The sequence below is a fragment of the Lasioglossum baleicum genome, chromosome 7, assembly GCF_051020765.1.
Source record: "Lasioglossum baleicum chromosome 7, iyLasBale1, whole genome shotgun sequence".
NCBI classification, from domain to species: domain Eukaryota; kingdom Metazoa; phylum Arthropoda; class Insecta; order Hymenoptera; family Halictidae; genus Lasioglossum; species Lasioglossum baleicum.
The window spans coordinates 12,069,913-12,093,914 of NC_134935.1; the positions used below are offsets into that span (position 1 = coordinate 12,069,913).

A 24,002-nucleotide genomic window follows, 5' to 3' on the forward strand; every position below is an offset into this window, starting at 1 on the left:
AATGTATTTCCGCCCTATAAGATTCTGGGGTCAAGTTTGTTCAAAAATTAATACAGCTTGGGAAAAATATTTTTTTTGTGGTGTGTCATTTGCGGGTTCCAGCGGAAGGGGTTCTTAATATGGTACACCTTGAGTTCCTAATATGACACCTAGTGCCACCAACATCAAGAGTACCCAACATTAGGGAACCCTTGGTAGTGCCATATTGGGAACTCCACGTGGTCTGATAATACCAGCTACTGACAAAGAGAAAATGAATTTCAGCCCAAACCAACAGTTGGCAAACATTAATATAAATAAACTGAAACTACAGATTTGTTCAAACATTTCAAAATCGCTTACCTTCCTCGAAAAAGATACAATTACTCTACTAATACAGCAGAGAACCAAAGAGCACGTGCATTTTCAGGTTTGCTTGAAAACGAAGGACTCGATTAGTCCTCAGCTGGTCCGACGAGCTCCGTTCGTGTCGTCTTATCGGCAGGACCATGCGGCCGCGGTATTTGATTCCTTTTAATAATTTAATTACACGATCGGCCGGTTGTCGAGCGTGCAGGAGGTCGATATTGAGGCACGAAGTTTAATTCGCCGGCACGATTTACATCTTTCTTGTCGATCGGGAACTTCGTCCCGCGTACAAGAGTAGAACGAGCACACCGGACCAACAGAAAACACCGAGTTCTGTCCTCGCGAAATTAGCATACCGGTTTATTAATTACGTCGTGCCCCCTCCACCGCGGCGGATCGTCTGCACTCAGGACCTGGTCGGTACAAGATTTCGTTCTGAATTCTTGGTACAAGCGGCAATGCTTTTTTCATCCTTTTCCCGCGACATAAATCTCTCGTCCTTCTCCGTTGAAGGGCCGACGACCACGTCCTCTTTTTTTCCTTCCGCCGCGGGTACATGTACTCGCGTCCGCACCTGGTTATTACAGAGCAACAAGGTTGATAGCGAGTTATTATTTTCGAGCACGAAGGACGGGGACGCGAGTGTGCGTAGGCCTGGCGAAAAACGTCGAGGAGCGAGTGACAAACGTTCGTCTTGGTTTCAGTTTAAAGATCCAACTTTTGTGATGTACTTAATGTAGTTCATCTGTGATCCAATTTTATTAACAATATTTAACACTAAATCTACCAGCACTGGTCAAATTGACCGGTTCCAGATTATTTATTTTAACCGAGTAAACTGAATCTTGTCAATCTTGTAAAGTAACACATGCCAGTCACTTTTTATGCTCGGTAGGTTTAGTAATAAACTCGAGAAGCTGCTAAGAAATTCTAAGTAGTTTTATGGTGGACTATAGACAGGTTTAAAATCGTTTGGCGAAATTGAAAATCCTGTCGAGGTCATGACGATGGGAGCCCATCAATTTGTCGAAAGTCCCGCTCAAAAGCAGCTTACTCGCGGCCCGAAAATAAGAAACTTGTTTGCGAGGAGTCGTTACGAGTAATCCCCTTTTCTTTCTGTTTCAGGTGAGTAGCAAACATCCAATTTCCAAAGTCCCGCGGGACGGGGATCGAATTTCGCATATATACCATATACCAGGGGAACGTAAGTACAAGCGTCCGCGCCGGCGCGGTCTTGATCAGCGTCGTTCAATTCCGCGAGGATACGGTCGAGCCACCGATGCGAAAAGTAATCGGGACGCCCTCGGCAAATCCCAGCTCGATCTTCCCAAGCCAAGGATCGGCCACCTCCTCGGTCGCGCTTTCTGTTTCTTTCTACGGCCGTGAATCTCCCTATATCCGAATGCAATCTAGAACGCATTTTGCGGCCGTCCTGCAGGACGTATACATCTCCGGACGTATTATGGAATAGAATGGAAGGAAAACGGGATGTAGAAACCGAGTGGAAAGAGTAGGCCTCGGAGGCTCATAACCCCATCAGGGTTTGTCCCAGGGGTGGCATAACACCCCCTAACCTTTTTCCGCCCTCCGGTCGGTCCGGGTCTTGAAACCGCCTCTTGCGGTCTCTCGCAAAACTCTTCTTTCTCTCCGTCGTGCCACGACTTGGTCGCGTTCTCGAGAAACCTTCCAGCCCCCGAAAACTCGTTCGCGGGGATTGAAAAGAGGCCTTAGTTACCCACCAGAGACCCGATCGTTCGCAAGTCGAATGAATTCGCGTATTTTCCGCGACGTAGCCCCCTCTCAGAAGCTCGTTATTAATTTCCCGTTCCTCGAGCGCCGTCGGGAACTTAATTTTTCACCCTCGTTTACGATTTTCCCACCCTCGCGGAGGAGCCGATCGAAGCGGTTCCCGATCGACGAAATTCGGTAGTTTCGAGGCGTAAAGCGTGCGGCGACGAGGGTGGAGAGAGTCGTTCGGTCATTTACATTCTTATTTTATAAATATTTGACCGCGATGGAGCCTTTCGTCGCATGCGAGATGGGACGACGCAATTTTCGCTCGGTAGCTTCCCAACGTAGCGACTCGTAAATTTATTTAGAGCGTAGCCGCTATCGATAACGGCTGGGGGCCGGACATCTTTTGAAGTATTCACGAGCCACGAAGTGAAACAAAAGACGATCGAAAGACGACGGATAAAGACGCGGAGACCTCCGTTAGCCCACGTAGCCCTCTCGTCTCTCTACTCTCCTTCTTTCTTCTTGTCTCCTCTCTTGGCCCGCCCTCCTCCCCAGTCTTCGCCGTTTCTTGGTAAGGCGATAGACGTACAGACGGTCGCCTTGGGGCCGGCAAACTCCGATAATGGAGGCCGCTAATAAATTCACCCGTTAATATAAAATAATCGTTAAATGCACTTAGGACATACTTACGACGCCGCTGGCAACGGTGCCCGCCATCTTTTTTTATCGAGACCACTTCGTCCCGGCGCGTCCGACCCTGCCTCGCCGCCTCCCGCGATGGGAACGGAATAAAAGCTCCGACGAAGGGAATTCATTTTTTGGCGGAGAGTATAGTATGGAAGTGTCGTACGTTATCAGAATTTATTATGATAGAACAATATTGAAGCGATCAGAAAACCTGGACCCTGGACCGAGGGACCCTGCTTTCATCCCTTGTGGATATGGCCGATGCTCTTTTACCGAACGAACCCGCTTCCTACTGGCTTTTGGCTCTATTTCGGCCGGATCAAATACAATTTCGCACCGATGTCCAAAAAAGGGCAATATCAAAACTGTAGGGTGAGTCGATCATAGATGACCACCATTTTCTGCAGGTGCTTTCAGGGACCAAAGTAAAAATACAATAACTTTTTCATTACAAAGAGTCTTGAATTAGCAATCTTTAGTGACATTGCATTTCCTTTGCATTAAATTCACAGCACTGATCATTCTGATAGCAAAAGACTCGAGTTCTTCCCTCGATTACAAGGGTCCGGGTGTATCTCGAAAATAATTTTCCAACTACTTGTAAACATAGGAAAGAGATACAATTTTATGAATTCCGTCGGCGGACGATCTCACCCCGGACAATCGCAGTACGGTTCGAACAAAAGGTCTGCGTTACGGATGGGTTCCCCTGCCCGCGCAAGAAAGCTTCATAATTTGAATTCCCGGGTTCCCTTTCTTGCGCGTTACAAAGTCCAGAGCTAGGTGACAAAGCGTCGCGGAATCAAGTTGTACCGGGGACCATAAAGCGGTCCGACTCCGGGAACGGTTCAAATTACGGCGACACGGGGGTGTGACGAACCGGTACTCCCTGGTGAACCAACTGGCCAGTACGGTTGAACGTAATTCAACCGCGTCGTAGAATTCCACGTAGCCATATAAGCGTTCTTTTATTTGCTAGCCACGGAAGCAGCCCCGCGCGGGACGTCTATTTCCGTTTCGGCGGCGGTTGCTGCGGCCCGGTATCGCGTCGTCGACATGATTAGCGGTCGTGTAAACTGAAATGTTAAGACATGACGGGGCTCCACGGTGACACGCCGTGCTACCGACTCGTCGCAATGTATCAAGCCGTACATGCATCGCTGGCATTAGACGCCGACGCGTTCTGTGCCCTAAGACCATCACCGCCAGACTCTGACCGGTGCGCGAGAACCGTCTACGCCGTTTCCTGTCTTCTTCTACATCCTTTTGTCCCTTCGAGGCTTCGCTCTTGGCCAAATGTCCCTCCCACTCGTCGCTATCTCTCCGATAACCCTTCTGTAAACAAATTCTTTACGCATTACTTACCGGCGCTGCGACGAAACACCGATTTTCTTGGACGTCGCACAGTGGTGAGTTTGATCGAAATCGTGGCCAAAAATCAAAAATTTTTTTCCGTTTAAAAATTTGTGTAATAGCACTTTATTTATAAAATTCCAGAGCACGTTCTTTTTTTGTTACACCCAATATTTAATACGTACTTCTGTCGGAGATACGTAAGTTCAAAGTTAGTAGTTTTTAAAGACCGGCATTTTCACACAACCATAATTGCTAATTATAATATAAAATAAATATAATAAAAAAAGTAACGCTAGTTTATAATTCTTGCTATTGTTGGGCATGTCCTAATTTAATATAATATTCTGATTGCATTGCTTTATTTCACTTTTTAAAGCTCTGGGAGATGAAAAAGAGAAATCTACACATCTGGTACATTTCATCAACAAAAAAGTTGCTTATCGATCGCGATCTCGGTCAAACTTACCATTGTGCGTCGTACATTTCATTTTAAACAAATGCAAATAATCTTAAAATCTAGCCGAACGTAATAGTAAAAGAAAATTCTCCGTCATCTTCGGATGTAACCCTTAAAGTACTGCAACTTTGTTCTAAAGAATTTTTCCATAGAATTGTTGCATTTTAAGCTAGAGTCAAAAAAAGGCCCGACTTATAGACACAAACTGACAATTTCCTTTGTGAATTTTTCTTAAAACAAAGGTTATTTTTCGTTGGTGATTCGAGAGATCAGGCTTCGTTCTGTAACTTCCTCAGGCGTGGAGTCTATGTAAAGTCGCCGTGGTCCGCGACGTCGACGCCGGTTTCGACGGTGAAAAGGAAGCGTCACCCCTCCGTCAAAGTTAATCCACAGCGTGTCTCGAATCGGCCGACGATGCCTCCAGAGCCGAGAGCATAATTCAGGGATTCGTAACTTTACCCCTTTCATGTGTTCCTCCCTATCGTCGTGAAACTCCGTAGGGCAAGTAATTTCCGGATGACGGTGATATATAGGATGACTCCGACACGGAAAGTTTCCGCGCGGGAAAAACCGATCTCTCTTTAATTATGATCGAACGCGATTCCTAACGAATGGCCGGCAGAGGTCTTCCAGATACCTGCGATTTAAATGGATTGTAGATCTTTTTAATAGGTTCGAACTTTGAACAACTTACCCCGGGAGCCTCGAATTCAAATTGTATTCGATATTGTATTAAAATCTTGTTTTGAGATGTTCGAAATGTTCAACAAATAACACTCAATAATTGTTCATATAAGATAAATAATCCTATGTCAATCTTTGATCATGATTACTCTACAATATTAAACACAGTCAACCTGGAAACATTGTCTCCTCGAAGAATAGTATCCGACCAGAGCTTTATTTGTAATTTGATTAATAATAGTATTGATTGTCCCTCTCTCCTTATGCAAATCAATTTCTATGTACCTGAACGTGTTTTAAGATCTAGAGCAGAGTTTCAAACACTTAAATCCAAATCCACATATGGATTAATAAATCCTATAAATCGCATTATTGCAAACTCTCTAACACACTATATAGTAGTATTGAGTTTTTTAATGGATCGTTACACACATTCAAAAAAAAAAATTACGCACAATTATCTGATAATACCATATACTTGTATTCCAACAGTTTTGTACATGTCCCCTTTTAGTTTTACGTTAATTCTTTTTGTTATTCTATTATAAACATTTATGTAAAAGGACGTCCGTTTATAATAAATATAATAATTATACTACCTCTGGCGGAAAATATTCGATCAAAATAGCACTTTTACACTTTTACACTTTTGTTTATTGCACAAATGTGATATAATTTAGTGCCAATGTGGGATATTCGTTTTTCTTGCATTAATATTTTCTTCATATACGAGTTTTACCATTGCATTCGGAAATATTCTTCACATCAAACATTTAAATAATTACAATGGCAAACCTTCGTTTAATGAAATAATTTTTGTCAGAGTAGTAAAGTAAAACGAAGGGTTAGATCCTCGCACAACATCCACAAAGTACGTCCGCGAATTCCATCTTCCCGTGTCTGCTATCTTGGAAATCTTTTTCGTCTCGGCGTCTACTTCTCTGCATCTCACCACACAGAAACCTTGTAAAGAAAATTGGAAATTCCATGCACGCGTGTTATGCGCAAAGTGTAAAATATAGTCCCCCGGAGAAAGCAAGGAAATTGATACCAGGAAATTTCTCGTCTCGCCGAGGATTCCCGTCACGTATCGCGGCGCGGCGCGTCGCAGAAAAATCTGATCGCCCGCATCGCTGGAATCGAGAACTCTTAATTAAACCGTAAGCGATACACCTTGGAGAAGAGGCTATCGCGTATGCTTATTATTCGCCGACAATCGAACGGATGTGGTATCTGGACAATAAACAAGTGAGTCACTTGAAACGAGCCGCCTCGATGACTGAATAAGCGAAAATACCAAGAAACGTCTAATACAAAATTTCGTACCAGATTTAACAAATAAAACGAAGGGAACTATTTAAATTGGTTTTCGTTTCCGTCTTAGTCTTCAGTCGATCCGCAAGTAAGATCAATAAAAAATTATTTCGTCGAATGATGTATTTTTTGAAGAGTGAACACAATTATTTTGTAAAGTTAACGTATGGGTTCGTAATTAATTTGGACTCTATTTTTCTAACAATTTCTTAACAAGAAGGAGGATAAGAGAAACTCTCAGCAGGTGTAAAAGGTTTGAAGACCGCTTTATTCATAGTGCTTGAGGGTTAAGATTGATTTGTATGTCCTAACCTGATGTTCTAAAAGAGTTTCGTTTCCGCTAAAAAATATGCGCTCTCGCACCACACGGTTCCTACGGAAAAAAGTTTACGGTATTTTCGGAGATAATCGAATGTGTACTTACACGGGGCACTCTGTATGCCGAAGGTGCAGGGAGCACGGAACGGGGGTAGGTACAGCGAGCGAACATCGTGTAGCAGGGATGAGGAAAGAGCAAGAGAGGCTCGATTCGCGCCTCATTGCCGTCTAAGCGAGAGCCATATCTCTTTGTGGAAACACGAGCCCATGCATCTCCCGCCTTCACCCTGTTCATCTTCCGCGATCTCCTGGTAGGGGCCCTCTAACGAACTCGACGTCCACTTAGGGGCCCTGAAAGGAGCCCGGTAACGAGCCCCGGCGAACCCCACCCCCGCGAAACTCGAACTGCGTTCGCTCGCGCGTTCTCGCAGTCTGCTCTCGCCGAGCGAGTTGCTCGCGACGTGTGCGCTCGCGTGCGAGAGGAACGAGGGGGTCGAAAGCTCGCCACGGGCTGACCCAATATTTTAATAAAGCGCACATGGGCCGCGCCACCCGTAACTAACCGACTAACCTGTGTCCGACGGAGATGCGAGTGGAGACGAGACGAGGAGAAGAGAGCCGTGAGAGCTCGGCCCGGCTCGGCCCGGCTCGGCGCGGCGCATCGTGATGTACGGGCAATCAGCCGCATTAATGCACCGCGTGCGCTGCACGTTCCTATAAAGCATATTTATAACACTTCGTACCGCAATATATCCCGGAACGTATCACGCGGAGGCCACCAAATAGGAGGAACGGGGTGGGGGCGGGGGTTTCGCCGAGGGAGTATCGAAGGGGCGAAGGGGAGATGGTTGAATGTTGACCGATCGGCACGGTGCGCTGATTATGTGAAAAGTCTCGGGATCGCTACAAGGTAGATTCTGTCCGGTTGATTATCGATGAGCGTAGGACTGTTACGGGCCCGATCGGACTCGCGCGGCCACGGGCGCGAGCGCATTCGTTAGCGCGGTCTTGTTCGTCCGTTTAAAAGTAATGAAATATTAGCGGTAATGTAAGCGCAGCCGTGCGCCACCTTCTAGCATATTTATGAAGCGGTTATCGGCGTTACGAATCGGCTAGCGTAGCGGCGTACCGACTCCGCCGGCATTCAATTCAGTTTCTATATCACCCGTCGATCCAATTACACCGTTGGTAGCCCTGCTGAAAGGGGCTACCATGTCCGATGCTTGCCCGATCCGCCCGCGAAAAAATTCCACCCCCTTGTACCTACAATTCCGGCATTCGAGCGCGTGTGTGCCGATAAGATCGGCCGCAATATTGCACTTTGCGATGACACGGTCAGACTGTTAGGTTTCTGACACGTGAAAGAAATTATATACACCCAGTAAACCCTTCTTGCGTCAGTATGTGACCCTTTAGATTCAATTCTGGCTCCTGAAAGTTGCTAGATTGATCAACAATTTTCATTTTGACAGTACGATCAATTTGCTAGACTTTTATCATACAACATGATTGATTGAGTGCGTAACTGTTGTTTTGTTTTAACACGTAACCCTTTGTGGTTAGTACGGCGACTGCGAGTTTGGTTGTGGAAATTGGTCGGAGATTTCCATTTTCTTCGAACACCCTGCTCTAAGTTAGAAAATCCCCGGGCGTGCAGAGAGAGAGAGAACGGACACCGATTCGGCTCGGTGATCATTAGAATATTTACCCCAGCCGACTCGGCCACTGGCCGATTACAATGGGGACCATGGGGTGACTATCGCTATAGATACCGCTAATCAGAGCGAATCATGCCGTATCGCGGTCTCGCACTACATCATGCTCGCGGGTCCGCAGAGGGAACCGGGTTGCCGGGGGTTGACGACTGCGGAACGACCGGCGGAGGTGGTGGGTTTCACGTTACGGCCGAACCCATTATTATTCATATATTCCGTATCACGTCTGTTCGTACAAACCTACAGCGAGCGTCCGCGAGCCATAACAGCTCGTCGCGCCACCCCCGTAAATAGCCTCAGGTATACCGACATAGCAACCACTTTGCGTCGTTCCGCGAGATCGCGCCTACCCGCTCGCTGTCTTGAATATCTCCCTGAGGGTTGTTCACGCAGTTTCGTGATGACAACGGGGGCTGTCTTCCTTTTTACAAATATGTACTTCGCGCCCTCGGTTCGTCGAAGATAGTCTTTTTAGAAGCGGTTACAGGCATGGCCTTGCGCAGATCTTCGCAAGGAATAACTAAGTCAGGATCAGTGTCTGCATTGCACAAATTTTTCTTCTACTTCGTTCTTTGACAAAGATTTCGTCTGATCCACAAACAGGGATCGTTTTCAGTATTGTGACATTTTTATAGGTCCTAGATCCGTATACAGTATATTAAACATTTTTTGAAGTAACACCCTCACGATCTTTGCGTTGCCGACCCGCAACGAGTAGCCTCCGCACGTTGTCTCGAAAATTGCAGCTCCTCGCAGGTGGGCGTTGCGTTCCCGGGGCGGCAAGAATCGCGCTTGTATGCATCCGCGTACCCGCCCTTTTACAATAAATAAGATCGAATTACCATTCGGATTCCGCTACTTGTCTATTCAGTGGTCTCGTCGGGCGCTGTTCGTACGCGATGTCGCAACAGAGACGAAACGCATTCGCGACAGCCGTGTGCGTGTGCGTGTGCTGCAGCGAGAGGTCGAAGCACAGTGCAGTTCAGGATGCAGGAGGAGGCCGTGCCCAGCGGTAATTGCCATAGAGACTGGCCAGAGCCACGATTTGCCGGAGTCCAGACCGCCCGCACGACTCACCTTCTTCTCTTTTCGCCCGCATCGCTTCTTCTTTCTCTTTTTCCCGCCCTCCCTCTCTGTCGCTTTCTTACTCTCTCGCTCCACCCTTTTATATCCGACTCGTTCCCCTCCACCGGTGCAGTTACTAATTACAGATCACTGGCCCGGTCTCAATGGACGGCTGTCCAACTACCAAAATTGCGCTCCGCTGTGCACGCTTCTTCCGACGTTCCTTCTTGTCGCTCTCCGGCCGCTTAAGTGTTGGTTTTACTACACCTCAGGAACGATTACGATGACTCGAGTTTCCTCCTGTTCGACCCCCAGTGATATAATTATTAATTATAAATTGCCGGTTTCATCCTCGCGGGCGGCGCGTCTCGCTTCTTTGCGTCACGCGTCGCTTTCGGTTAATTCCTTCTCGCCTCCTAAGCTGCTCCTGCATCAACGCGATTTTAATCTCCCACAATGCATTTCAACGTCCCGCAACGATGAGACAGCGAAATTATCTGTTTACGGGGCTAGGCAAGCGGAGAATTGATTGTTCCTATATTTTTGGAAAGCGCATGTTCAAGAAAAAAAGTCTATTCCATTTTCCGAAAGTTAATACTAAAAAAAATCTGTTTGAACGCCTGCCTACTTACAATTAGATATCCTCTATCCAGGTAAACAATTTTCATCTACCCGTTATACTTTCCCGACCTCTGGGATATCGAAATAGTTAAGAGTAGTTCGGATAATCGAAGATTAGACGTCGCTCGGATATCTTGCTGGCTCGAGCGAGCACCTGCTCCACTCGAAATTCTTTATCCAGCCGCGCGTCTATAAATCGCGACCGGACGAGACCACGGAATAGGTATCTTAGATCACCGACAGAGTTCCTCGACTGAGTTACAGCCCCGGGGATGGACCTCGCGGTCCCTCCGATGCTTGCCGGGGTACAGTTTTCATAAATTCCAAATCCCTTTGCCGAGTTAATTAAAATTATTCGGAAACCAGCGGGGGGAGGCTCGACTTTTAATTGTCCGCGTAAAACGCCTCGCTTTATGCCGTCGCTGGCGAACTCAGTCCTCGGCCTGAGGCTGATCGTTTTTCGGGCGAATTTACAATGCGTCGAAACGCAAATTACGACTGTTCCGAGAGTGCCGGGCTCTCCAGTCTCCGATTGTCCGACGGGCGTCCGTTCGCCGAAACGTCTCCCGTTCCGACGCCGTTCCCGAAAACGTTCTCACGGCGTCGTCGGTGTCGTAAGTTACGCGACTCGAATCCGATCTTCATCAACCGAGACGCTTGTTCCCAGAGGGGTGTAGGTACGCGCGTAAAACGTCTGCGGAGCCATGCAAATTTCTGCGTGGGGGTCTTTGTTGGCCGGAGGATACGTGTTAGGTGGATACCCTTCTTTCCGGCCCCGCAGGGAGATAAATAATGGTAACGCGACTCCGCGCGATTCTGTCTACCTTGCGTCCGTCTTGTTTGCATAACCAGCCATATTGGCGGAGGTGTGGGTTGCGCGGAGGCTCGGTCCAAATCAAACCTTCGCTCCTTGGCCCGATTCTTCTCGATCCCTTCTTTGTTCCACCGCGTCGTGGACCGTTTCTAGAAAATAGTCGGAATTCATCCAAAAACTTTCGTGGTGCGAAACAAGTTGAAAGTACAGTGGGGGTGTATAAAGTATTCGTACACCTTTTAAAAATTAATAACTTTTTTATGATTGTACCAAACGACCTGATTTTTTTCATAATCATTTAGAAGCATTAGTTTACGAAATGACATGCAGAAAAGATTTTCCAAAAATTATAATTTACAAGGTTACATGCAAAAATAAAAGAGGCATTTTTTAAAACCTCTTTATTAGAATAAAATATATGTTTTGTAGATCTATGTTAGTTATACACATGCTGAAAATTTCATCGAAATCGATTGACGCTGGAAAAAACGACACGCCTCGAAAGATGTACGATTTTGTGGATTTTAAGCAGGAACTGATCAAAAGTCGTGTAAAACTACGATTTTCACCATTCTTAACCGCTTGTAGCTCGTGTGTATGTTAATCGATTTGAATAAAATTTTCAGAGCGTGTGTATAACTAATATACATCTACAACACATATTTTAAATTTTCATTAAGGACTCAAATAAAATTGTTTTACTAAATGCCTTTTTTATTTTTGCATGTAATCTTGTAAATTATGATTTTTGGAAAATCTTTTTTGCATATCATTTTGTAAACCAATGCTTCTAATTCATTACAAAATATCAAATCGTTTGGTACAATTATAAGAATGTTATTAATTTTTAAAAGGTGTACGAATACTTTGTACACCCACTGTAGGTCTTTTCGTAAGCTCACACTTGATTTTATTTGTCAAATAAATAATATCCAATTTAAGTCTCTAGAATCATAGTAGTTTAAAAAATGTCGACAGTACATCAAGTACGAAATTGCTTGAAACACTGTTCAACCTAATTTTCCGATCATAGATTTTCCTTTCCTTCAAAGCAAGTCCCAGTTCTTAAATCACAATTTGGCATTTTGGCAAAATGAATGTAAACAGCTTTTTTCCCACGAGCATCGAATATCACGCGCGATCTCAATCATTATCGGTCCATTAAATACTTGCGCTGATCACGCGAGGCCATTTGAAGAGAGCCATTGTTGGTGTTTATGACCGCGGCGCGGTGAACCGCCGAGAGGGCTGGGGCGTGTACCTCGATCGAGGGAAAAGCATCATCTGTCAATAACCGAGCCGCTAAAAAATGCGTGGGCGAGAAAGAGGGCGGATAGAGGGACGAGGAAGATGGAGCGAGGCTTGCGAGTGGTGCAGCCCTCGCGAAATTTTGCTAAAACGCGCGCGCCATTCCGCTAAATGGTCGACGCGAGCCCCCCGCCCTCCCCGTGCGTGCACGCACACTGCGCCGCGATGAATCGCGAGATGGTACACCGAGGGACGCTGAAAATTCGTGCATTACAGGTGACGTCACCACAGACCGCAGCCATAAAACAGTCCGCGGATTATCGAATGGGGCTTCGCATAAAAATATCAAGCTGCCAATCCGCTGCCCCGTCGTCGTTCGCTGTGCCTTCGTTCTCCTCCCAATGTTCTTTTAACCGGTCGTTTCATGAATTTTCGTAATAATGCTCTTGCGGTCGCAAAATCGCAAACTTTGCTGATACTCTGGCTAATGGGGAGCCCGCGTTTTTTTAAGTAATCGATAAGAGGAAATCTTAATTGAACATTTTAGTTGGAACGCATAATTTATGTAACGGGAGGTGCGAATTGGATTTATTGGGATCGGTGGCTAAATCTTTCACGTAAAGCTGTTGGCAAAGAACGCGTTACAGGGTACTTTGTAGCTGAAACGTGCAATCATCTTTTAACCGCGCATGTATAGAACCTCTCCTTATGATAAATGATCAGCTCTTCGCTGGACACCGACGAGTTAAGTTAGCTTTCAACGCTCTAGAGTCTCCGGATGAGTTAAAAACTTTTTGTTTTATCTGTGCTGCAGATTAAACAGAAAATTGATTTAAAATCTAATATGATACAGGAAATGGAAACGTGAACATCTTAGTTGAGACTAAAATAATTGACGGAAAAAATAATACTCTCAACATTGTTGATTCGAAAGAGCAGCAAGCCATAAGATCAGGATTCCCAGCGGCACGGAGAGCTCGGCAAGACGACTGATCCTTCCCGCGCGCTAACTGACGTAATGGCTCTGAATTACCCCTGGCAGATATTTGAGCGCATAAATCCGCGGGGATCGACCGGTCATCGAAATAACGATGATTCACTGCGCGGAGAGCGAAAAACCGCGTGGGAGCCGTGGCTCGCGGCGCAGAGGCCGCGCTTCTCGACCCGCGCCACGTACGCGACAATTCCGTTTCCCATCGTGGTCCGCTTGTTATGGCGTGGCTGGAACGAGAGCGGAACGACATGGCTTTTTACGCCCGGACGTGTTTTTACGCGCTTAAATCGCGCACCCGACGCCCACCATCCCATCCCATCCCATCCCGATCTCATCCCATGCTCGCGTCGCGGTTTCTTCGTGGTCGACGCGATCGCTTCTTCGTCCGTAACGATTCCAGGCCCGGCATACCGGTAGTAGATATATAACCCGCGGCTTCGTCGAGGAGAGCCTCTCTTCTCTACCCGGGCCAATCCCGGACAACGATAATTAAACCATCGCATCCCGCACCGGCTCCCAGCCCCTCGGACCGCGCGCGGCCGTATCGCGCTACGATGCTTAATCGGCGCAAAAGGTCGATCGTATCCGCTCCGCTCGGTCGAAAGAGAGACTTCAAAGCTCCCTCCTCGGCCCGGTGCTGACTCCTCGGCTCTCTTGGCTCGGCAAAAAGCGCGGAAAGCAATCCGGCCGCGAGGCTGCGGCGCGGCCCGAAAGCCGGAATCAGTACATAAACAACACTCCCGAGTGGCACGGCGGGACGCGCTAATGACCGGGATATTAAATAACGATAATGACGCCGTCAACGGGCCGGTTTTTTGCCCGGGCCGAATCGCCCACGATGACTGGGGGCCCCGGGATCAGCGCGCGAGGCGAGCCGAAGCGAGCGGACTGCTTCGTCCACCTCCGACACGACCACGAAACCCGCTCACGCGAGTTTATACGGCGAAATTTCGCAAACTTAATTGACCGGAACATCGGGCCGCGGGTCGAGCGGTGCGCCACGAAATAATCGACTTCCTTTTGCGGCTCGGCCCCTCTTCCTCCCCATTGTTCTTGCCGGTGTGGATGGGATCTATCGATCTCGAGTCTTGAACCGTGTCGGAATTCACCGGTTCGTCGTCTTACGTTTCGCTGCGATATTCGGATAGATACGTGCTCGGCCCCGCGGTCTACCTTCGCATCGTGCGTTTCGAAACATTGCGAACCGAAAGAAACATTCATTACACGCGGTGCTATGCCGTTTCGAGAAAGCTACCACCTCTGAAGGAATTACTAATTATTACTGTTAACAATGGACGCAATGAGAAGAACTGTCGGAGCAACATTTTCGTTGATAATGATTACCTCTGCTTTAGTGTAAACATTTCCATTATAACAATCGAATTCCTGCGCTATCACCGTCGCGTCGCCCCGCTCGTGTGTCGCGGCTACAATATCAACGCACTCTTATACAGAACTACGAAGTCTCGTCTACCAATTACGGGTATAGAACTTTTAAACGAAGTGTGCAAGAATCGGTGGCCGATAATCGCGTCTTAACGTCAGGCTGGACACGGATGGGGCATTAGAGTCGGAACGGATTCGCCCACCGATTATAAGCGTCCCGTCATGCAACAGGAAGCGGCGTCTCGCTCGAGAAATACCTCTTTTCCCCCATGACCAAAACGAGGCAGGATAATCGAACTTGTCTCGTGCTCCTCGTCTGTTTTTAGTAATTATTCCGGCGTTCACCGGCGGGACAAGATGATCGATCGATCCGAGCGCAGCGTCCGCGCCGCGCCGTCAGCCCGTTCTTGGACGACGATAATCATTACTCGCGAAACGCGTCTCTCGCGCTACTTCGAGGACGTTTGAATTATGGATCGCGTGTAATTAAGTCATCCCTCTGGACGACGCGCGCGCCTGGGATACGTTCCCGATGCTTTTATACGGATATCGCCCGCGGTACGAAATGATACTGCGATCAGGAGCAGCGGCTTATCATTGCCGCAGCCACCTATTCCTCTTCCCTTCGGCGTTAACGCATCCTGGGAACGTTTAATGCCGTCTCGTCTCGCAGTTTAACATCCGACGCTTTCCACGAAATTACCGCGCGTAAACTTGCCACTTCCTTTTGCCGGAATTTACGATTTCCTGGTACACGGAATCCTCGAGTGCCCTGCGACCAAACTCCCGATCATTCTAACGTTCATTCTTTATTGCCCGGTGAGGAGATGTATTTCTGGTACCGCTGCTCCCTTGGATCAGTTTGCTCGAAGAGGAAAGACGAAGGGTCATCGGAGGGTAATCGAAGGGTAATCGCTTTGTCAAACTCGTCAAACTCGTCAAACTCGGTGTCCGAAAGATGAGGTTTTACTTAAATGATCCCCGCGCGATGCAAGTGGCGGCCTTGCAGTTACGATAAAAATTCATTTCCGCGCAGGTTCGTCGAGAGCTGTCCGCGAATCACGGCTCGGAATGCCGATAAACGCGCGATTACCGGGATGAAAACGAGCGGACGCAACGGGACGTTCGCGCAGCCGGTCGTGCAAACGTGCCAGCGAAGCCAGTTCGTAAAATCCAATGGACTGTCGTTTTTATATCCGGCGCTACGCGCCGCTGAAAGCGTTTAATTTTCCGCGTTATGAAGTCCGCCGCCGTCGGCCGGGTCTCGCGTGATTGCGGAATCATCGTTCCGATCCCTCTTTACGCGCCGTTCCTTAAATATTTTAATTCGACCACGACGATTATTGCCGATGTTATACTTTAAATTATTGCCACTCGGCCGTTCATTATCGTCGATACGACCGTATCTTGTCTTGTAATATCACGTCGGCCGATACCCCCGCTAACGATTCTTGATTGCCGACGAACGGGCTCCGATAGTGTCTCAATCTTATCGATTATTGAATACTTTCGGCCACTCTCATCCTCTCGGCCAGCGGTAAACATCGCTCGTTATGAGCCTCCCATATTCATTCCTTCAATTACACACACGATCCGCCGCGACGGTATGCGGCTTCTTAACCCTACAGAGGTCGTGGCACATTTCAGCGATGCACGCCGGTCATTTGAAATCTGCGCTACTGTACTACTTCTTGCAAAGGAATTCACTAGACCGCTGAAGTATTTTCATTGTAATCGTTAAACTATTTATCATAAAGCATTAGAGTCAAAAAGTTTCACTTCGTTACTAGATTTTTGCCACCGCATTTTGACTAAACATCACACGATGCTGTCGTTAACATGTTTATTTTCTCACTCGTTTAAACAGAATACACGACGATGACGTCGACCGATATTGAAATAAACTCTACTTAAAAGTAATGTTAGACATCTAAAGAGAAACTGAAAATAGGACTTGAAAGATTAGCTGTGTACCTTCAAATATGTAGTGTAATAAACCTGTAGATTATATTTTTTTATTAAAATACTTCATAATACAGTTTTATCCAAAATAGACTGTAGGAAGTTTTTATTCAATAAAAAACATAATACTTTTAATTTGATTGGTTTTTTTATTTAATTATCAGGTATCATCTATGACAATTATGTGTGAAAGGCGATATCTGTCAAATGACCACCACGACCAAGTTTACAGACATCAATTCGAAGAAATGCTCAATTCTTGAGAACAACGTGATGTTGTTGGGTCATTAGCAACATTTTCACGAACAGCAGCAATGTTTTCATTCGAACGAGCTGTTTTTGGTCTGCCAGACTTTGGTTTATCATGAACAGATCCAGTTTTACCAAATTTCAACCAAATGTCGAATTGTTTGCTATGATGGACGATTATCTATACCGAAAATATCACGTAATTTACGATGAGTATTTTTTATTGAACACTGATTTGCAAAATAAATTTTAATAACTCTGACACGCTCCTTCAATCATATACTACTCCATTGATAAAATTGTCTATCATTGTAGATTAGAAATACAAGAAAGTGACAAGAAACAAACATGCCGTTTGACAGATATTCTCATTCAACATCCTATAGGTACTTTTGGATAATTCATTATATATTCATTCAGATATCGGAGATTTCGTATGCAACGACCCAGTAGTTACAAAGAATCGAGTGTCTATTTAAGCTGACTGGGGCAACGTGAAATTCATTCGAGTACCGAATAGCAGCTGAATTATACGTAATACTAATTTCCTTGGAAACGGCGGAGCAGCATGTTCGAGCGATTCTTTCGTGAAATTCGATCGCGCTGCCGCATGACAACAACAGACGCGCTCGTCACCGTTTAATTACCATTGACAGCGAGTTTTCGTTGTTCCGGCGCGAACCGTAGCTCCACGAAGATCTCGAGGCGTCGCCGGGAGCACTGACACTCACCTGTCCGAGTTGCATCCAGCGTCGGCCGACTTGCATCGCTTGCCACACAGGTGCACGGCTGGTACCTGGCCCGATGGATCAATTGTCCGGGGCTCGTGTAACTTTGTCGGCCGAACAGGCTGGCACAGCCCTACGAACCGGCGCGCCGGAAGTTGACATTCGTCACAAACTATACGGACGGGTCGCCGCTGTCGACAATGGCCGGGGCACACGTCGATACACGGCGAAAAAATCCTATATCTGCAGAAAACCGGGGGATCGATCGATCGTGAAACGCTTCGCGCGACGATCTGCTTCCTGGCCCCGCGAAACGGCCGCGGCGGATTTAATGCACCCTTTGAGCAATTGCTCCGAGGACGCCATGATTAATGGCCGCGGCTTTAGACGTTGTCCGGCTTGATGGAGTGCGATGGTGTTGCGCGCGAATCGATTAGATACGAATTAACGATACAAATGTCACTGACTAATTATAATTAATATCCCGCGGCGGCCCTGCTGCTTAGAGTCTTCTTTATCCATTAAACCTTTATCATTTGAATTTTTCATTACAGGTGCAAGATTAATGAACCTCGAATCGTCTTCGCCGCGTTAAAAATCTTCGAACTTATGAGTCCGAGAGAAACGATCCGCTTCCGTGGTGAATGATCGCTGCGGTTTCGATGGAAGCAACCTGTATAAAACATCATCAACGTGTTGTAGTTTGAATCGATAAAAATTCGTAATGAAAGTTTCATGCAGGTCAATCTAAAATGGTCTAAACAATCAAGATGAAAAAGACAAAAGAACTGAACAATGTCTTGATGTCTTTTAGAAATGCGATGTATCTTTAAAAAGTGTCTCGTTGGTATTTACGATCGCTCGCCCGACGGCGCGGCGTGGCTTTAAAAATGCACGACGCGCGAAAGAGAACGAGCGGTGCGAGGGAGACAGGGAAGTTTGTTCCTATTTGTTTGAAAGCGTTATGCAGCTGTCAATGGGTCGGCTGAGCCGCGTATGTTCGGCCGGAACGAGCGGTCAACACTTTTCTCCGCGCGCATCACGATCTGTTCCATCCGATCGCGTCAATCACTCAAACTCTTCGACGCGCGGGTTATCGATGCACTGCCACCGCGCCCCTGCTATGCGAACGCGCTATCTAAACCAGCGCCGTTTCGATCCGCAACCGAAGTCCTCATTATGAATATTGTATTTTATGATCGTTCGCGTTCGTTGATTTCTTTCACCGCGTTATGCCCTACCGATCCGTACACTCGTTCGAATAATTCACGTTTTTGCGGTGCGCTGCGCATCCACGCTAATCACGACCGAACGTTAGTTAATTCTTCATAGCCGTACTCTCGGTTTGAGCACGAACTTGCCCGACTGCGAATGGATCGCCGCGATTACAGCTAGAAATTATTTACCGAACTTCTCTCTATTTCAGTCGAGCGTTCCGATATTCGCCGGTCGATCGGCTACAGCAGTGTACACTCACTTCGGTTAAACATTTCGTCAATCATTATATGCATATGTACTTTGGAAGAGACAACTTGTAACGTAATGTCGTTCTGGTTGAGGGGAGAACCGCGCGGGGATCTAAAGAATACTAGAATTTTTCCATAGAAACTTCTTTTAGAAATTTTTAATATTACTATTGCAAGATAGTACGAATACAATAGTAAACAATAGAGAAAAATACACTCTTCTTAGAATCGTAAATTACAACTGTCGAGGAAGACTGAAATATGCAGACACGCTTTAATTCTAGGTGTAGTTACGAATATAGAAACATGCAATGGCAACTGAAAATTGGATGCTATATCTGTGGCTGTCAGGAAGAACGCCGCATATCACATATTTTCACTTTCGAGATATTGCCGTTTAAAGTTTTGTTTACTAATGTTTTGACATAGGACATCGGTTAAATTGCATTAATTTTTTTTTGAGCGGTTCGAATTTATTTTCATGACTTTTCTTCTGGTAAAAACATAAATCTTATACTATAAAGCTCAATTAATGCATAAACTCAAAGTTTTTGGATTTGTGACATGCGGCGTTTTTCCTGACAATCACAGATATAAGTGGCACTTACCATGGCAACCATGGTACATGATTAACTGTTTCATCTTCGAGATGATTGCATTGGGGATTATTTGTGATTCCAAATCAGGATACTTTATGCCCGAGTCCGGTGGATAGTGGCGGAAAAATGTGGTTGATCGATTTCCTCGTTCGCTGGACTGTTTCTCACTGTCACCCGATAGAGACGTTAGTCCCGGTATACATTCGGTCGGGGGAAACGACGGGCGCAGGTATTAAGACTCGGGGAGGGTCGGGAAAAAAGAAGGAGTATCGTTCGGCCGCGGTACGAAACGTTGCTCGGCTAAATATTCAAATTAATACGGCACGTTCGCGATACGGCCGATAGAGCGCGGCCCGTCCGACTTTAGCGATTCGGCTTATCGAGCCTCGGCCGCTTCTCGCGATGGATATGAATGTTTGCGTGCTTATTCATGAAAGGAACGAGCGATAACGGCCGCCTCCTGTCATTCTTTATCGGCGGAGTCGCGCTGTTACCTCGGCTTCAATAATTCCGGCCGCTGTCGTGGCCGGCAACATTAACATTGTCAGGTAGGTGTTTCCTCAAGTACGTTCTCAGCGTTTCGCTACGTCACCAGCCTCGGCGATGCGGATAGAAAGAAAAATTGCAAACGCGACAGATACAATCGTACCGATTCCGAACGGAAAAATCGCAAACCTCGATGTTGGTATACGTTCTGCCGTTTCTTATCTTCGATCTCGAAAATTATCCCCTTTCTTGTTTGATCAATTCGCTGAATGGTTGACGAGTGGAGAAACGCCGTTCGGAAAATGTTTGAAAATCGTGCACTTGCATTTGTCACACTCCGCTGTGATTACCGCGCGATACGGATCTGTGTCGCGACCTGGACTTTGTTTAACAGCAAAGGTGGTTCTGTCCACGTTGTTTTCGCGGGGAACGTTTGCGATCACTGTTACAAGATAGCAGGAAAATATTAGGGTAAACGGTACACTTTTATTATAAGCTCGAACCCTCTGTTCAACTCAATTTGTCCCGGCAGATCTTCGCTTGTAATTTTCCTCGCTGAAGTTGATAAATGAATTCAACGTCAACGGTTTGTATGAACTGTTAACTACGAACAAATTATATCGGAGACGATTTTAAACAAAACGAGTCCACGAGCCTGCTATATACGACATTGACTTCGTAAATTTCGAATTCCCATAGAGCCGCATGTTTTTCCGTGGAGCAACCCGTACAGGATCCGCCGAAACATCCCCAATTTTCATCCCCTTTCGAAAACCGTCTAAGAAACGTATCTCGTCGGAAAGCCGAAGGGATCGCCGCGGAAAATGAAAATCTGTCTCGCGATCGGGTATTACACGCGGCGAATTGCTCCGGCCGAGCACGCGCTAATAAAAAGGAGGGGGCATAGGGTTGTACGGGGGTGGGAGGATGCAAAAAGAAGCGGGTAGGTCCCGTGGATCCGCTTGTAACCCGTATAGCCCATTCCGGGCTCTCGTATATGACGCTATTCGCAGGATACCCGACGACTAAACGAAGTCACCCCTCGCTCGGAGTCAGCCGAGGGGCTGCGGAAAGGGGTTGGCTGGCCTGTGCGAGGTTACAAGACGAAATAAATACAATATTATGCAAACGGGCGGGACTGATCGCGCTCGGCAAAGCCTCGGGAATCTCGGGAATCCCGAATAAATTGACACTAAACGTGGAAGGGTGTGCGCCCTCTGTTCCCGCCGCGCGATCTCGTCCTAGAACGGGAAGCAGCTCCCAGGAACGAGGAACGCCGGAAATATATATCGATGCCCCCGCAACACGCCGTATCCCAATATCACCTAACAGCTATTTCGTTTATACGGGCCTGAGGGGCTGGCGAGAGACCGGCCCGAGAAAGGGGAACCCGACCGGGAACGTGTTTTTCCGGAATCTATGCATTGCTCCCGCCGAATGACAGAGGGTTGATCGCGTCGTCACACTCACGCCCACTCCTTGTACCGTTCTCTCACGAAATTCCCTTGGCGATTACACCGTGCAACACATCTCTGTATATTCGAAAGAATTTTTGCACTGGTTTTACATTCCTTTCCGGATCAAAAATAATTGGCAAGTTTCTCAACCCAAAGTGTATTATGCTGTTATATTGTTCGGAAGCAATGAATCGTTGTTTAAACATATTAACTGAAACATATGTTGTTTAAGATGAATCGTAGCACGATTTCTTTGGAATGTAGATTAATCATGGTCAGATTGATAATAAGATGGTCGACTACTTGTCTCGGATGGCTGACTACTGGAACAGTTACCCTAGCACTATTCTAGAATAGTTATCGTATATTATACAGTTTCGTGGAAGTAATCTTCGAGTATCAGCTTCGCAGAATGTTATTAACGACCGCCACCATCCAGGGTTTTTGTCCTCGAGGATGTTCTTTCTCACGAGTAACATCCGAATGGAGCAATCCAGCCGGTGTTACAGAGGAATTTGTTTGCCGCGAAGGGACGAGCGACGCTGCTCGTTATCTGGCCAGATGGTAATTTGATAGAAAGTTCGGGCCCGTGTTTGAATACGTGCCCGTAATTTATCGACGCGCGGACGTTCCGTCGTTCTCGGGGTGGCTCCTCTTCGCCCGTAATTCCTCCCATTTTTCGCCCGTTCCCGTGCAGTGTAAATACCAGAGGTATCGTATAATCATCTAAATTACGATCTCAGCGGAGAGAGCGTCCGCGCTGGACGTCGTGCCGGACGTCCAGCTAGAGGAGGATCGCTCTCGCGATCCGCGCGTCGATTCTAATCTCCCTCCCTCTTTATCGCGCCACCACCGCGTCGAACCTTCGGCCAGACAGTAAACCTTCGAACGAAATGGCCCTACGCGCGAACCGTATCCTTGTTACCGATACCGGTAACGACGAGGACGGCCATTCCCGCCGCTGCTAGCATCGACGCGTATATACGCTCCACTCCCACGCTTCCTGCGCCTCGTCTCTACATTCCGCCGTCTCCTCTATGGTCCAATTACTCCTTGTTTCTCCTTTTCCTTCTCTATTTTTTTATTCCGACCCCGTGACGCAGCGAACACCTTTCGAGGTGTAACACCCGGGATCACCGAATTCAATTCCACGCGCGCGCGGCGAATTTTTCCACCAACGCCGCTCCGATATTCGGAATTCATTCCGCTGGAACATTTGCAATTCGTTTGACATTTGGAGATGTTGATGTTGTAGCGCCAGTTCAGTTAACACGTGACTTGCCGGAAGCCTGCTAGTATAATTCTCAGTGACTAGGGTACTTGTCTCTGTTAATATGCTTCATATTGAAATAAGCAGTAAAAATTAATTTGAAAAAGTACACAGAGAAATTATTTTTTGACGTTAAATTCAACTATCACTGTGTACGCCACAAAGGAAAATGTTGCATGTTTTATTTCTTAAAATATATTAAACATTTTTCCAATGATGCACTTTCGACAGTTTTACCTAAAGACCTTGTAAACCTTGTTACCTTAAAGATAATAACAATTTTTAATGGATCAGTGTTTGAACATCCACATTAGCTGGATTTCCCTGCTGCAATGGCCTCGAAGCTCTCACGGAATTATCTGTTTACCCGACGTTCGTCCTTCGCGTCGGCGCTGTATTATTAATCGACCAAGGTCGATCGTCTTTCCCGCCGACTTCCGATACAACGAAACGAAAAGTGAATCGAGCTCGAAGCAACCTCTCGACCGACCACCGAACGTCGAAACCGCCATCGTCATCGCCGCTCCACTGACAAAATCCTCTCTTCCCTCCCCTTTTTCCTCGCCACGTCAATCGGAACCGGGCGCTCGTGACTTGTGGGAATCGAGATAATTATAACGTTTCCGTTCAGTTTAGACACGGTGGGACGGGTAAGGGGGGTGGGTGGGAAGAGGGAAGAGGGAGGGGGGCGTAATAACGAAACCTCCTCCTCTTCAAAGGGGCCCCCGGGCTGCAATTCCACGCTCATGCTCGCGCCGCTACCCGGCAATCATCCCCAGTCAGTCTTTCAGTCAGTTTCGTTGCTATTTAATTATCCATTTAAAGCGTATAATCTTCTGCTACGGGGCACCGATTCTCACTCGTGGCCGGTCGGTCGCCGAGAATCGGGGCCCCGTCCAGCGACAGAACCGGGAAAATGGCGTTACGTCGGCGAACGTTCCGCTTGAACGTGGGATCGCCAGCCTAAACGAACAGTATACATGTATACAGATTGGTAGACAAAGATTTCGTCGCGTCGTATGCATTGCCGGTCGCAAGCGT

The 24,002-nt window shown here is 46.9% G+C and overlaps 1 protein-coding gene across 9 annotated transcripts in view; it reads left to right on the plus strand.

Moving 5' to 3' along the window:
• Nucleotides 1–24,002, plus strand: part of Hth (Meis homeobox homothorax) — a 518,842-nt gene that overhangs the window by 363,947 nt on the left and 130,893 nt on the right. The window contains exon 12 of one of the 9 annotated variants that reach the window (XM_076427474.1): nucleotides 1,474–23,607. The exons of the other annotated variants lie outside the window; for them this stretch is intronic. Coding sequence (XP_076283589.1) covers nucleotides 1,474–1,734 — 261 coding nt within the window. The 3' untranslated portion in view covers nucleotides 1,735–23,607. Of the gene's footprint in view, nucleotides 1–1,473; nucleotides 23,608–24,002 lie in introns of those variants that run through there. 9 annotated transcript variants of the gene reach the window in all.